Below are 16,852 nucleotides of genomic sequence, written 5' to 3'. Positions count from 1 at the left end.
AGATGGTAGAGATAGTATTATGGGTCATGCTTCAGAGTATATTTGCTTTACAATACATTGGACAGCAACCAATAGATTGTTGTGTGTCATTTTAATTCCACATACTAATGTCCAAATGTGTCATATGTCTTAATTGTTGCATACTTGGGTTACTCTGCAAAGGGGCAACTGCAGTATTACCTTCTCATGCCACACCCTGCTCCACTGTAGCTGGGCTTGATAACCTTCAAATCAATCCACAGAAGTCCAGGATAGACAAAGGCATCTGAAAGGTTATCTAGCCCCAGTACCTCTGATGCCTTCCAGCTGTTTCTAACACACCTGTGGGCTGACTTCCAGTTCTTAGTCTTCACAGCTCCCTATGATGAACTGCCCCTGCTTTGAGGGATTTTCCTGCGTTGCCTCAGAAGTACTGCTCTGGGGGAGCTTCTGATACTCTTCTGACCACCTTGTCTCTGCCTTCTTCACTGGTCCTCTGTTCACACTCTCCAAATTTTGGGACATTCCTGAATTCAGATCTTTTCTTTATAATCTTTCTTTCTTTTTATATTCTCCCCATCAGATGGTTCGTTCATTCCTCAATATCAACTAACATTTCCATATTAGAAATAACTTCCTTATCTTTAGCCCTAAATTTTGTCCCAAACTCTGGACCTATAATTTTTTGGAACACTTATGCCTTGCCCAGACTAAAACCAAACTTACTGTCTTCCCTCTAAAATCAGCTCCTGATCTTCTATTTCTCCCTGCCACCCCTTGCTCCCCCATGGCTCCAATATTGTCTTGCTGATCTGGCCTTAAAACCACAGTCAATCTTGTTGCTTTTCTCTTTGTCTCTTTTGCATGGCTGATCAGTAGTGAATTGTTTTGTCAATTGTCTTATATATTTCTTCTTTCTCTTCCTTGCTTCCTTTTTCTGACCTGAAGTTAGGGCCCTGTTACCAAACATCTAGATGAATACAGTGACTCCCTAATTGAGTGGCTGTCTGCCAATTCCATCCACCCTCAATTCTATACTGAAAAAAAATTAGATTTAATCTTTTTCAGATACTCCTTTGATATTGTCACTCTGTTTTTTGAGTGACTGCCACTATCTACCCATTGGCAGCTCTACCTGGCATTAAGCCCTTGACATTCTCAACCTAAGTGTCCAGCCAAATTACTCTGTTCATTGTCCCCTCAACATGCCTGTGCATTTGCACCTCCGAGACTGCTTCTGAGTCAGCTATGCAGTGCCCTTTAGAATAGCTTCAACCCCAAATCCTACCAGTGCTTCAAAGGCCCAGTTCAAATCCTACCCCTCTGGGAAGTCTCCCTTCCTCTAGTCAACTTCTAGGGCTTTTGCAATTTTATCACTTGTTTTATATCAGTTTTACTATTTTTCATGTATGAGAGTTTTAACCTTCCAATTATTGTACAATGTCTTTAAGGGCAAGGGCCCTTTTTTAGAGGAAACCCTCTAGGAATTCTCCAATGATGGATTCTTCTATGAATTCTCACAACTTTCTAATATAAAGGCTTATAAAAAGTGGGAACTCGTTGTTTATTGCTTAAAAAATTGAGATTTAATTTGAACTTAAGTGCTCCATTAAATTCAGTAGAATAGCATCTTAAGGCTACTGGTAGTCTATCCATGCCACAAATGGTTTAGAGATCAAATAATTACTCATATACCTATGAAAGCAGAGTACTGGCTCTAAGATCCCCCCAAAACTCAAATACCCATTAGGTTTGGCAGGCAACAAAAATAAGTGAATCCATCTAGGTCTAATACAATGGAGAATGGTAGGACCTGGGGCAAACTGCATAACTTGCCCAAAGGCATTCAAATTCAGATTATGTTCAGACATTGCTAATTACAATTACTGTCTTAGACACTTGGCTTCAAAACAGTGGTTAGTTCAGGTATTTCAGATCAATTGGGTATGTATTTATCTAGGTCTTTATGGATAACCAGGGCTCTACTAGACACTGGGAGAGGGAAGAGGCAAATGGGATAAGACTGTCAGTATTTAGCAAATAATGAAGTATTTTACAAACATGATCCTTTAGGCTGGTTATTATTACACAAAGGAATGATTTGCTAGGATTCTTGAGATATTTTCATAGCATGTCTATGCCTCACTTATTGCACAGACCAGAGAATTCCATAAAAGCACTGGCTGTGTCTTATTCACCTTTGTATACTAGAGCTTGGCACATAGTAAATACCAAGTAAATGTTTTGAATAAAAGAAAGAGATCATTAAAGCTTCAGCACTACAATTATTTGTATTTCATCTATCAATTTGGAATAGATCTCCACAAACAGTAGAAATGGCAAGAAACTAGGCCTATAGCAACCAAGAAGTGAAACTGCTAGAACCTACCATCATTTTTGATCCTCTTGCAAATTTTGCTTGAAAAAAATTTCCTCATTTTTCTGTTTACGAACTTATCCCCAGAATTTACAGATGTTTCCTTGATTTCTCTGGAAAGATACAACTTCCTAATGCAATGGAGTAAATTGATACTTTTATGTAGAAATAAGCAGAATAAGCTGGGCAAGGTAGCCCACAACTATAGTCCCAGTTACTCGGGAGGCTGGGGCAGGAGGATCACTTGAAGTCAGAGTTTGCTTGAGGCCAGGAATTTGAGGCTGCAGTGCTCTATGATCACACCTGTAAATAGCCACTACACTCCAGGCTGGGCAATGAGTGAGACCTAGTCTCTAAAGAAAAAAAAAAAAAAAGACAAAATAAGATCAAAATTGAGTATGAACTGATAAATACAAAGCAGACAAGAAATATCCTGAAAGGCACAATAGTTCTGCAGACATTTGCTTGGGAATCTCAGGGGAGGATTTTTGAAGGAAGTGGCCCTGAGTGAGTCTTAAAAAATGGGTAGATTTTTACCAGGTGAGATCTTATTGAAGTTAGTGAGAGGAGTGGTCATATAGGAATTCATGGGATTTTTAGACCAAAGATTACCACCCTTATAAGTGATAACGACAATGAATGTGAAGAATGTTTACCACTTGCAAAGTATTTTTTACATACCTTATCCAAGTTCCCACAAGCATTTCTGTTCACTACCTGTGGTTTGGTCAAGAGACTCAGATATTAGAGAACTTGTTGATTTCTAGTTTCTAACTCCGCCCAATACTATTAAGATGCAAATGGACAGCCACATAGGAATAGACATCAAGAAATGTATTTACAAAACACAAGTGAATTTTAAAAGGGGAGACTAAAGAGGTGGCATGGTTGTTTGAACATGTTCATTTTGTTTCCTGGAGAAAAGTCAGCACAATGCTCATTCAGCTAAAGAAGTGTTGGTGTTACAGCTCCTTCAGTCCACCATTCGGCAGGTCCTGAGTTCTTGTCCCTTGTCCAGAAAAAAATGAGGTATGCGGACAACTGGAGGGTGATCAAGGCAGAGAGGAGCTTCAATGAGTGACAGAACAGCTTTCAGGAGCTTTCAGGAGACCCAAAGTGGCAGGTGGTCCCAACGAGTGTTCAGCTCTCAGCAGAGAGGAGACCCACAATGGATAGCTCCTTACCACAGGCAGGTCATCCCAGAGAGTTGAGGAGACCCAAGCTGGGCAAGGTGGCTCATACCTGTAATCCCAGCACTTTGAGAGGCCGAGGCGGGTAGATCACAAGGTCAGGAGTTTGAGACCAGCTTGGCCAAGACGGTGAAACCCCGTCTGTACTAAAAATATGAAAAATTAGCCAGGTGCAGTTGTGCATGCCTGTTGTCCCAGTTACTCAGGAGACTGAGGCAGGAGAATCACTTGAACCCGGGAGGCGAGGTTGCAGTTAGCTGAGATGACACCACTGCACTCCAGCCTGGGTGAGATAGCAAGACTCCATCAGACGGGGGCGGGGGGGGGGGGGGGGGGAGAGAGAGAAAGAGAGAGGAGACCTGAAATAAGCAGCTCCTTCCCACAACTGGTAGTCCCAATGTCTGTTCAAGTCTGGCTGAGTCCAGGTTTTTTTGTTTGTTTGTTTGTTTGTTTTGCTTTTTTGAGATGGAGTCTCACTCTGTCACCAGGGCTGGAGTACAGTGGCGCGATCTCAGCTCACTGCAACCACTGCCTCCTGGATTCAAGCGATTCTCCTGCCTCAGCCTCCCAAGTAGCTGGGATTACAGGTGCCCGCCACCACACCCAGCTAAATTTTTTGTATTTTTAGTAGAGACAGGGTTTCGCCATGTTGGCCAGGGCTAGTCTCAAACTCCTGACTTCGTGATTCGCTGGCCTCGGCTTCCCAAAGTGGTGGGATTATAGGCATGAACCACCGCGCCTGGCCGAGTCCAGGGTTTTTACAGGCTCAGAAGGGAGAAAGCGTGTGCTGATTGGCCCATGGGCAGCCATGGAAGGGCCTGGACAAAGCACTGTAAGTTCTTACCACAGGCTGTAGACTCCACCCACAATTGGCAACCTGGCCCCCAGGCTTTGGGCCATCCCTGGCTTGAAGGTGGGGTTTCACCAGGGACCTAACCCCTTTCTGCCAAGGAACCTGTCTGCCTCTTGCCATCAACATACTGTCCATGACACCCAGGCTGTTCGTGCCAAGGGGTGCCTGCAGGCCTGCCCTGAGCCACCCTCAGCCCCTGCTCAGCCTCCCTCCTGTGCTTGTCAGCACTCAACATCCGGAAGAGGTCGAGGCAGCAGGGGGCTAGTGTGTCAGCACCACCCTGAGCACCCACATGCCTGGCGGGGTTGTGACAGCACCTAGGCTTGTCTACAACTTTGCTTCACCCAGTAGCAGTTGCCAGGATTGGGGAGAGGCCAGGGAGCGGGAGCAGCCACCTTCAAGCTCGTGGGAGCAGGGGACTTCCTGGGCCCCTGAGAATACAGATGCCTGGGTCCAAAGCCACAGCTGGTCAGCTGCAGTGGTGCCTGGGAGCATGGGGCTCCCACCCTGCCAACTCAGTAGAGGGTGGGACTCCCACCTGTTCTTGGCTCCCCTGGCCACACCTCCCCTGCTGCAGCTACTCTAAATGGGCAGGTGCTGCCATCACTGTGAGCTATAATTGTGCCACTGACTCCAGCCTGGGCAACAGAGAGAGGCCTATATGGTATATTAGATGGTAATACAGATTTGGGGAATAAAAGATAACTGAGGATTGTTGGGAATGCTGGGGTAGGGTTGGAGTGCTCTTGCAATTTTACGTAAGACAGTCTCAGGAGAAAGAACAATGAAAGTGTCCAGGTAGAGGCACATGTACACTGGCAGCAAGGTCCTCCCTTAGGGATTGGATCTGTGGAAGAAGCCACACAGGCCTGGAAGCAGGCTTAAGGCCATTCAGACTGGGAATTCCAGTGTTTCAAGGACAGACTGCAATGGATGGTGGCTGGTAGGTCAAAGGCTCCAGATAACACCTCTCAGCCTTGCAAACACCTTACCCTCAGGAAGAAAGATGGGCACAGTGGGGTCCTCTAAAGCATGGGGTCCAAGAGAGAGGGCCCTCTTGTCTTGGCTATTGAAAAAACTGGGTTTTACACTGAGTGAAATGTTGAGCCATTAGAAGGTTTTAAGCAGATATGGTTTGACTTTTATTTTTTAAAAACCACTCTGGCTGCAGAATCAACTGCAGGAAGGCAAAATTGGAATCAGAATCCAGTTGTCAGACTACTGCAGAAATCACCATGAGAGATGACAATGACTCTGACTGATATGGAAGCAGTGGAGCTGGTGAGAAATGGTCAGATTCTGGATATATATTGAAGGAAGGGCCAATAGGGTTTGTTAATGAATCAGACGTAGACTGAGAAAAGAAAGGACTCAAGATGACTCCAAGGTTCTTGTCCTTCACCTCAATAAGTGGAGGATGGAGCAGAGGAAGGCAAGACTAGAAGGTAAAAATAGCAGTAAGAAGGCTCTGCTATGGTATGAGAAGAAATGATAAGAAGCTGAATTAAGGTGATGGCAGTGGGGTGGAAGAAAGGAGAGCCATCATGCAAAAAGTATCCAGGAGGGAGAATTAGCAGGAGTAGGGGATGGACCATATTTGCGAGATGAGAAATGCAGAGGTCTAAGATGACCCCCAAGATTCTAGCTTAAGGTGGGTGTTGTTACTATTAACGTAATAGGAAAACAAGGCACAAAGACTTTTCAAAATTTGTCCAAGGTGTTAGAGGCTTACAATTTGTAAAACCAGGATTAAACCCAGATGTGTCTGATTTTTAGAGCCTGAGCTCTTACCCATTTCATAAACCATATTTTCCCTAGAGGAGGATTAGTAGGAAAGGAAGCTACTTGTTGGAAAGTATCTTTATAACAGTGTCTGTTCCTCAGTTTGCTCAAGGAGACAGTGTGCCAGGAAAGTCCCTGTGGAAGGGCAAGGAAGAACGGGAAGTTAAAGCCAGTGGTGGGTGATCCAGGAGTCTTTTCTGTTGCTAGACCTGTTACCTGCTGTCCTTTCATGATTTAAAAATAAGAATGCTGGCAAGTGCCAGGCCTGTTCGTGCAGCTTAAGATGATACCTTTCTTGGATATATTTGCATTTTGATAAGGAAAGGTATCTTCAGGTCAAGCTAAGGGATGACATGAGCATTTCCCTGTGGAAAGCACTAAGATCTCCCTTTCTAAAATAAAAACAAGAATACAGCTCACTGAGGACCTTCCATTTCCCTCTAGCTACTGACTCATTTCTCTTCTCCTTTCTATAGCACTCTTCTTGAGAGAGTTGCCTATATTTGTCACCACATCTTTACCCATTCTCTTTTGAACCTATTCAAGCTTTCATCTGTACAAAACTCGCTGATACTGTGCTTGTCAGGATCATCCATGACCCCCATACTGCTAAATGCAACTCTCAAGAGTATTTGGCTCTACTGATCACTCCTTTGTAGCCCTGTGTTTTAAAATATAGGTTTTATTATTATTTAGGTATGGTGAGGTCAACATATCAGGAAATGACTGCCATTGAAAAAAGTATGTTGAATTCACAGATCCCAAGAGAAGGGAGCACACCATGCCACAAGGGGCCACATGGGGAAGCACCAGGGTCAGCTGGGAGGGGGGTAGGGGGTGGGCAAGATCTTTATTGTGGTTTCAACAGGAAGAAATGTGTGAGGCAGGGTGAGTGGAGTTAGGATTAGCTAATATGAATAATTTCAGCAGGCTCTGGGGCATAGGGGCTCTCCCTAGTCTTCTGGTACTTGGCCCTGAGGTGATTAGGGCAGGTGCATAGTGTTGGGAATGTGAAAGCCTCCAATAAATGAGGCAGTTGTTGGTATGGGCTCTGGAATGGGTTGGTTTGCATTTGAAAGGTGTGCTCATGAGCAAGTGGTTTACCCTCTCTTAGAGGTTAGAATTGGCTAACCCTGGGAGGGGCAGTCCCTTCAGGGTCAGCAAGGCCCCAAGTGTCAAAGCATCAGGATACAGAAAATAAAATGCATGGATAATACACACTGCCATTTGTCTTTGTATCCTTCCTCTCAGTCTTCTCTGCTGGTGACCTCTCCTCACAAAGATCTATAAATGTTGAAATATCCCATGTCTCAGTCCTTGGGCACTCCCTTTCCTATCTTTCCATATGTGATGTAATGCAGATATCCATGACTTTAAATCTTTAACACTTCCACATTGATGACTCCTAAATTTACATCTCTACCCCAACTGCCTACTAAACACCTCCACTTGGATATCTAATAGGCATTTCAAACCAAATCTACACCAAACAACTCTTTTTCCCCTTCCATAATTTGCTTCTCCCTCAGGCTTCTTCATTTTAATAAATAGCATCTCCATTGCCCTAGTGACTCAAGCCCCAAACTTAGGAATTTTCCTAATTTCTCTATTTTTCTCAAACTATATATCCAGCCTGTCAGCAGTTCCCTCAGGTCTTTTTTCAAACTATAGAAAGCCTAAATAAAGGAAAGACATACTGTATTCATGAATTGGAAGACTAAATATTATTTAGCTGGCTGTATTCCCCCAAATTGATCTATGGATTCAATGCAATCCCTACCAAAATTCCAGCTTCCTTTGTCTGCAGAAATGAGCAAGTTGACCCTAAAATTCATTTGAAAATATAAGGAAGCCAGAATGGCCCCCTAAAAAAAAATCTTGAAAAAGACTAACAAAGTTGGAGGACTCACACTTTCCAATTTCAAAACTTACTACAAAACTACAGTAATCAAGACTGTGTGGTACTGACATAGGATAGACATATAGTTCAATAAAATAGAATCAAGAGTCCAGAACTACATCCTTATATATATGATCAATTAATGTTTTGCAAGGGTGCCAATACAGTTCAATAAGGAAAGAATAATTTCATCAACAAACTGTACAGGCACAACTGCATGCCCATGATCAATAGAACAAATTTGGAACTAAAGTTCTTATATTTAGGTTTTTGATCCATTTTGTTTAACTTTTGTTTATGGTATGAGGTAAGGCTCCAAATTTGTTCTTTTGCATGTGGACATCCAGTTGTACAATTGCTCCATTTATATTTATCTTAGCAGAAAATACAGATGTAAATCTTGTGACCTTGACTAGGCCATGGTTTCTTAGATGTGACACCTAAAGCACAACAATAAAAGAAAAAAGTGGATAAATTGGATTTTTTTTACTTAAAATCAATTTGTGTTTTAAAATTAAATAAAATAAAAATTTAAACATTTATGCTTCACAGGATTCTATCAAGAAACTGAAAAGACAATGTGCAGAATGGGAGAAAATATTTCCAAATCATATATTTGACAAATAGTTTGGCAATTCTTCAAAAAGTTAAATATAGAGTTACCATTTAATTCAGCAATTCTACTCCTACATATGTACCCAAAATAATTAAAAGTATACATAGGAAAAGACTATATATGAGTTTTCACAGCAACATTATTAATAATAGCCAACAAGCAGAAACAATCCAAATGACCATCAACTGATGAATGGGTAAGTAAAATGTGGTATATCATACAATGGAATATTATTTAGTCACAAAAAGGAATGCAGTACTGATATGTGCTACAACACAGATGAGCCTTGACAACATTATGCTCAGTGAAAAAAAGCCAGCCACAAAAGTCCACATATTGTATGATTCTGTTTTTATGAAATATCCAGAATAAGCAACTGATAGAGACAGAAACTAGATTAGTGGTTGCCAAAGGCCACACCGAAAGGGAAGGGGAAACAGGAAGTTTCTGCTAATGGGTAAGGGGTTCCTTTTTAGGGTAATGAAAATGTTCCAAAATTGGATAATAGTGTTCGTTGCACAACTCTGTGAACATACTAAAAACCACTGAGTCGTGCATTTTAAAAAAGTCTGTGTTTTAAATATATATACACACATATACATATATAACCCTCTTTCATATCAGTTATACTTTAATAAAGCTGTTGAAATTTTTAAAATAAAATTTTAAAACAAAGAAAAAATATATAAACTCACCAACAGACTACTTCTCACCTCCACTAGCCCCGCTACTCTAAGTTATCAGCATTTCTGCAAACACATTCCTAACTGATCTCACTGCTTGGAATCTTGCCAGAAACCTCTCCCTCCCAGCAATAGTCTATTGCCTGCACCAAAGCTGAGTTGTCTTTTAATGATGTAAATGAGGTTCTATCATTCTCCTGATCCACACCCTCCACTGCTTTTCATCACACTCAGAGCAGCTCTGCCGTTACCTGATTTAGATGTATGGCTCCAACAGATTTCCCTTGAAGAAATGATTCCATGGCTGATAAAAGGTGGAAAGCCTCCTTGGTCTCAAAACCATTATCAGATTAGCTGTGTGCTCTGTCCCTTTCCTCAACCATAAGAAGTCCATGGATAAAGAAAGCTTCAGAGCAAAGGAGAAAGCATGGGAGGAAGAGCAGGACGAAGGTGGGGCATCTGCAGCCCCCACCCTCATCAGAGCCAGTTCCCTACTCTCCCTGTCTAAACCTCTTAGTAAGAGGTAGTTCAAGTGATGGGCAAACTCAATTCCAGCACTCAAAAGCACTTGACTACTTTGCTCAGTTAACTAGCAAGTATTTCTTGAGAATGTAGCTCTGTTCTATGGAGCCTTATTTTCAACTGTCAGACTCCCAGACATCCAGTCCAGGTAAAGAAGATGGTGTCCAATTATTCATTTGACAAACAAATTTGGGGTTCAAGGGCCAGCTATTGAAAAAAGCTATAGAAAACTTCATGAGACGTGCAGGTAACTGCCAATATGTGTGGTTCACAAGGACTGGTTCATACTCAGAAAAGGCCATTAAAAAAGAAAGAAGAACTTCTCATTTGGATTTATAAAGAGTGTCTTACTTACTCTTAATTTATATCTTCTCTTCTCCAGGAAATCAACCTATAACTTCTCCTCTCAGCTCCACTCTACCATGGTCTGTCACCTTCCCCAAACAGTTTGTTTCCTTGTTTTCAAAAATGAACAAAGCACCAAAGACCCAGCAAAGTTTCATAAGGCCCTGAGACTTTCAATTGTCTATTTCAGATCAAATACAGAACATGATCTTCCTCCTGCTAATGTTGAGCCTGGAACTGCAGCTTCACCAGACAGCAGGTAAGAAAGGACAAAGGGAGAGGCTTAAGAAAGAAGAGCAGGTGGTGGCCCCTAGCCAAAGCCAAAAATGAGAATGTGGTCCTCAAGCTGAGGGCTTTCTTTGAGAGGAAATATAATTTCTGGGCTATTCCAAGCACCACAAAAAGAAGAGCCCCCAAAGTGGCTTATACATGCCAATGTCCCTATCTGACAGAAACGAGGACTGAGAATATTGCTCCATATATCCCCACTATCCAGTGAGGGTAATGACAAGAAGACAGGATCATTCAGACTGTGTAAATCTAAACTGATACAAGAGGGCAGGGGTTGAGTTCCCTTAAAGGTGAGATGCCAAGTGGCTGTCCCCTTCCTTTCTGGCAGGGAGAGTAAGAAGACAATGGCCAGGGGACACTGTTACTCTAAAGATAATGTCTTGAAGACATTCTGCATATTATTAGTTGTTTTTGTGAGTTTCTCTTTTGAAAAGCAACAGTAGCAGCCACTGGTCATTCATACCTTAATGTGGTTTACTGAGTCTTCCTAAAACCCAAATGAACAATGAACCTTAAGGCTATCCCTTTGAACTTGAAGAAAGGACTTCTATTGGAGGATGAGGGTGAGCAGGAAGAAAAGCAGTTTCACAGTTGGTTGTTCTCCTGGGGAAGGTAGTTCAGACCATTCGAGGGTGTAGTTAGGACCATGAGTGTACTATTTTGGATGAACACCAAGAGGTAAGAGAGTGAGACAGAGGTGGGGACAGAGGATTAAGTCCTCAAGATAGTAGCCCCAGCCCCATGGGAAATCATCTTTCTGCTCATGATTGAGAAATAATGGCTCCCTTGGCACTTGATAACCTTTCAAAGAGCTTTCTCCTCCCTACTGACTTGTTCCAGATCACTCTTTACTCAGTCACATTCCTCTCACTCCTTTGAGCTGCCCAGCCTGGTCTGGTACTAGAGACATGCACTTGGGGCCCTCCTCAAAGGAAGACCCTGAGATATTCTGCTTACTTCTACTCTGCTCCTGCCTGCAGGGCCAGCTAAAGGAACTTTTCATGTTTTCTTTGCAAGGAACCCTGCCTGGCAGGAATTTTAGAGACAAGCAAAAGGGGCAAATACTTCCATGCTACAAAACAGCTTCAAGTTTCTGTAGAGTGATAAGGGAAATGAGGGCCAAAAGACACTGCAGTTCCCCATCCTGTGGCAGGACTGGGGGCTTCAGGAAAAAACTTGGGGAACGTGTAACCTCTGTGGGTTTGTCCTTAAAAACATTGAGATCCTGGGTTTTCTGTCTTTGTTTTTTGCCTTCTCTCTTAGGAAAGGAGTGAGCTAGGGTGACAAGGAGCAATATTTTTTAGTCCTCATTGGCTCTTTCTACAGAGGAAGGATCTTTTCTTCTAAGATAATCAGCACAAGACAATGAAGATAGCTCCCAGTTAGGTATACTAATGGGCAAAAGGAAGAGCATTTACATTTATTGAGAATTCACTAAATGCCAGATACCATGCTAGAAAATTTACATATGGTATAGTTCATTTAATCTTCACAACGATCATTTTGCAGGTGAGGGAACTAGAACTCAGAAAAGGTACTTAATTTCCCCAAGATTACATACTTATTAGGTGACACAGGCAAGATTTCCACAAAGCTAATGTCCTTTCTACCCTACTGTGCTACCATGATGATGGTAATCAAAAATGGCAGACAATCCATAAATCTTCCAACTTTGGAATCGGTTTTTGCACTGAAGTCTGAACATGGATATGTATTGAATGTTTATTCTGGACATTCACAGAATCAAAAATATGTGTAATGAATTGTGTTGCTGAATTAACTGAAAGGAAAGTAAAAATGTAGCACTTTCTCACTTTCTTCACAAATTTGGAATTCTTCTCTGCTTTCCACTATGCAGATAACATCAGTTCAAACAAATATTAAATACCTACCTAAATTAGAATGCCTTCTCCTCGTGATATTTTTTAAAAAATCTTGTCATTTCATGTCTCTTTAATTAAAGAGTTTTGATTTCAGAAGAGGGTACCTGAAAAAGAAAACAACAAAAAAACTAAGAATCTGAGAAATAATTAGTGTTTACTGCTGGGGAGGAGGTCTGGATCTTATCTATTATGTATATTCAGGTTTTGTTGTTTTTTTTTTTTTTTACAAGAAGCATGTATTAGGTATTATTTGTATAATAAAATATAATTTTAAAAATACAAGGAATTTCTCATATAAAAATATGAGAGTAATCAGACTGCAACACCCAGTGCCTGAGAGGGAGCTACAGCTATCAGGCTGGCCAGACAGACAGAGGATTACATTTTCTTCCTTGCTCCTTGTACAGCCCCAGACCTGCATGCTTCATTGAAAAGAAAAGAAGATACATGAATTGAATCAATATGATGCTTAGTACCCTATCGGTGCCCATTTCTTTTCTATTTTTAAATTTTAAAAATAACACCTGGCCAGGCACAGTAACTCACGCCTATAATCCCAGCACTTTGGGAGGCCAAGGCAGGTGGATCACCTCAGATCAGGAGTTTGAGACCAGCCTGGCCAACATGGTGAAACCGCTCTCTACTAAAAATTAAAAAAAAAATTAGCCGGGCATGGTGGCAGCCACCTGTAATCCGAGCTACTCAGCTGAAGCAGAAAAATCGCTCGAACCTGGGAGGCAGAGGTTGCAGTGAGCTAAGATCACGCCACTGTACTCCAGCCTGGGTGACAGAGTGAGATTCCGTTAAAAAAACAAGCAAACAAAAAAAACACTTCTGTTGGTATTCTCAGACATTACAAATAAATAAAAACAACCCAAGTGCCCTGGAGAATTTGATTCTAGGAGTAGGTCTAGAAGAACTTCAACTGGAGAATGGATATAGAAATCATGGTATATTTACAGAATATACATATATTATATATGTAATACATAGCATGTGAATAAATTAATTACAAAAAATTAATTACAAAAAATATGATTACATTTATTATATAGCATGTAGATAAATTACAAAAACATGTGACTACATCTATGAATCTTAGAGCATAATGTTGAGTAAAAAACTAAATAAATAAAAATTAAGCCCAGAAGATAACATATAGCACAACGTCCTTTTCATAAATAAATATATTGCTTAAGCATACCTTATATATAGAAGATAAAGCTTAAAAAGTAAAGAAGAGGCCGGGTGTGGAGGCTCACGCCTGTAATCCCAGCACTTTGGGAGGCTGAGGCGGGCAGATCACGAGGTCAGGAGACCGAGACCATCCTGGCCCGCATGGTGAAACCTCATCTCTACAAAAAATACAACAATTAGCTGGGCGTAGTGGCACATGCCTGTAATCCCAGCTACTCGGGAGGCTGAGGCAGGAGAATCCCTTGAACCAGGGAGTCGGAGGTGGCGGTGAGCCAAGATTGTGCCACTGCATTCCAGCCTGGGCGACAGAGTGAGACTCCGTCTCAAAAAACACAAAAGTAAAGAAGAGATTGATAAGCCCAATATTCAGGATGCCAATTACCTCTGGTACAGGCAGTAGATATACATCATTAGTAATGTGCTAGTTCTTAAGGTAGGTGGTAGGTTCACAGATGTTCATTTTACTTAATTAAATATATTTTGAAAATTTATTTAAAGCTTTCTGTGGTAAAATATATCACAGAGAAAACCACATAAAATGACTATAAAGTTTAACATTACTATAAGGTGATTAGTTTTGTAACCACCACCTAGGTTAAGAAGGAGAATTTTGCCAGTTTCCCAGAAATGCTTCACCTACCCCAGCCCAGTAAAACCTCCTTTGCAAATACTCTTCATAGCGCTATCCAATATGCTCTTTATTTTTACCTTTTTTAAATTAAAACAAAACTTTTTAGGGACAGTGTCTTGCTCTGTCATCCATGCTGGCGTACAGTGGCCCAACCACAACTCACCGCAGCCTCTAACTCCCGGGATCAAGCGATTCTCCTGCCTCAGTCTCCTGAGTAGCTAGGACTACAGGCATGTACCACCCTGTCTGGCTAATTTTTAAAATATTTTTAGTGATGGGGTCTTGCTATGTTACACAGGCTGGCCTCAAACTGCTCGTCTCAAGCAATCCTCCTGCCCTAGCCTCCCAAAGCACTGAGATCACAGGTGTGAGCCACCACTCTCAGATTGCCCTTTATTTTTTCATGAAAGAAATTACTGAAGAGGACTAAAAGAAGTTTTAGTAAGCATTCAATAAACATATGTTCTTTATAGTTTCCAAATCAGTAAATATGGACATCCCTCATTTTTAAGTAGATTTATGTATTTTATTGGACATGCTGTAATTTATTTAACCAGTTCCCTATTGGTAGACATTATAATTATTTCCATTTTCTTCTGCTAGATTAATGCTTGAAAAAAGTGTGTGCCTCCCAAAGACTATGATGAAAGTTGCCTCTGAATAAAACTCAAACAAACCATTAATCATTAATTCTTTCCTTACTTGTATGCTCTTTGGATGCTCTACTATGTTATCTATAAAATAAAGTTTGAAGTGAAAAATTAGGGTAAAACATTTTATATCATTTTTAAAGGAGGTATATATGGATGTACTTACATATGTATGTTTAAATTTACATACCGTAACATTTATTTTTTTAAAAAACATCTTATTAATTTTAACAAATCCTTAGTCATATAACTACCACCACCACAGTGAACATCCAGGACAGTTCCATCCCTTGCCAAACAAACAAACAAAAAGCTTCTCCCAAGTCTTAAGTCCAGACACCTACTGATCTATTTTCTGTCCTTATAGTTTTGACTTTTCCAGAATGTCATATAAATGTAATAATTCATTAGATATCCTTTTGTATCTGGCTTCTTTCACTTAACATAAAGCATTTGAAATTCATTCATATTGTGTGAATCAACAATTTATACCTTTTTGCTGTTGAGTATATTCTATTGTATGTATACTATATTTTGTTTATAAATTCCCCAGTTGGGGAACATTTGGGTATTTCCCATTTTGGGTGATTACAAATAAAGTTATTATAAATATTTGCATATAGGTTTTTTGTGTGAACCTAGGTTTTCATTTCACTTGGATAAATACCTAGAAGTGGGATTGCTAGGTCATGTGGTAAGTGTATGGTTTATTATAAGAAACTGCCAAACCTTTCCATAGTGGCTGTAGCATTATTGCATTCCCACCAGCAAGTGTATGAGAGTTCTAATTGTTCCTCATTCTTGCCAGCACTGGTATTCTTTTCTATTTTTTCTTTTCTTTTATTTATTTTTATTTTTTGAGACAGAGTCTTGCTCTGTCACCCAGGCTGGAGTGCAATGCCATGATCTTGCCTTACTGCAACCTCCACCTCCCGGGTTCACGCAATTCTCCTGCCTCAGCCTCCCAAGTAGCTGGGATTACAGGCATCCACAACCACGCCCTGCTAATTTTTTGTATTTTCAGTAGAGACAGGGTTTTGCCATATTGACCAGGCTGGTCTTGAACTCCTGACCTCAGGTGATCCACCCACCTTGGCCTCCCAGAGTGCTGGGATTGCAGGCATGAGCCACCACACCCCACTCTTAAGTCATTCTAATAGGTGTGTAGAAGTGGTTCTAATTTGCATTTTCCTAATGACTAATGATATTAAGTATACATTTATTTATATATTATTTTATATATAATCTTATATAGTATAAATATTTTATTTTATATATGTGTGTGTGTATACGCACACACACACATATTTTTTTTTCTTTTTTTGAGACAGGGTATCACTCTGTTGCCAAGATTGGAATGCAGTGGTACAATCGTAGCTCACTGCAGCCTCAACCTCTCAGGCTCAAACGATTCTCCCACCTCAGCCTCTGTAGTAGCTGGGACTACAGGCCATGCCACCATGCCTGGCTAATTTTTTTTTTTTTTTTAATTTTGTAGAGATGGGATCTTCTTGTGTTTCCCAGGCCAGTCTCAAACTCCTGGACTCAAGTGATCCTCTTGCCTCAGCCTCCCAAAGTGCTGGGATTACAGGCATATGCCACTGAACCTGGCCTTAGTTAAGTTTTTATGTACTTATTGTATATCTTCTTTGGTGACATTCAAATCATTTCACCCTTTATAATTGTATACTAAGGAATTAAACAATTGTTTAATTGTTGTTTATTTTCTTATTGTAAGGTTTTAAAAGTTCTCTTTTTTTTTTTGAGACGCAGTCTTGCTCTGTTGCCCAGGTTGGAATTCAGTGTCCTGGCTCACTACAGCCTCTGCCTCCCAAGTTCAAGAGATTCTCCAGCCTCAGCTTCTTGAGTGGCTGCAATTACAGGCATGTACCACCATGCTTGGCTAATGTTTGTATTTTCAGTAGAGTTGGAGTTTCACCATGTTGGCCAGGC

The 16,852-nt window shown here is 40.9% G+C and overlaps 2 protein-coding genes across 4 annotated transcripts in view; one reads left to right on the top strand and one right to left on the bottom strand.

The window, feature by feature from the left end:
* PLGRKT (plasminogen receptor with a C-terminal lysine) overlaps nucleotides 1–16,852 on the bottom strand; it is a 259,215-nt gene that overhangs the window by 147,216 nt on the left and 95,147 nt on the right. Inside the window, exon 2 of the mRNA XM_025359091.1 lies at nucleotides 12,431–12,525. The gene's annotated coding sequence lies outside the window, so the exon portion shown is untranslated. The remainder of the gene's footprint in view (nucleotides 1–12,430; nucleotides 12,526–16,852) is intronic.
* PDCD1LG2 (programmed cell death 1 ligand 2) overlaps nucleotides 1–16,852 on the top strand; it is a 60,134-nt gene that overhangs the window by 1,550 nt on the left and 41,732 nt on the right. For all 3 annotated transcript variants that reach the window (XM_025359086.1, XM_025359087.1, XM_025359085.1), the window contains exon 2: nucleotides 10,438–10,506. In XM_025359086.1, the coding sequence (XP_025214871.1) occupies nucleotides 10,452–10,506 (55 nt within the window). In that variant the 5' untranslated portion in view covers nucleotides 10,438–10,451. The remainder of the gene's footprint in view (nucleotides 1–10,437; nucleotides 10,507–16,852) is intronic.

The sequence above is a fragment of the Theropithecus gelada genome, chromosome 15 (assembly GCF_003255815.1).
Source record: "Theropithecus gelada isolate Dixy chromosome 15, Tgel_1.0, whole genome shotgun sequence".
NCBI lineage: Eukaryota > Metazoa > Chordata > Mammalia > Primates > Cercopithecidae > Theropithecus > Theropithecus gelada.
The sequence above is the reverse complement of the archived record's forward strand: the minus strand, read 5'-3'. Positions and strand labels throughout refer to the sequence as shown.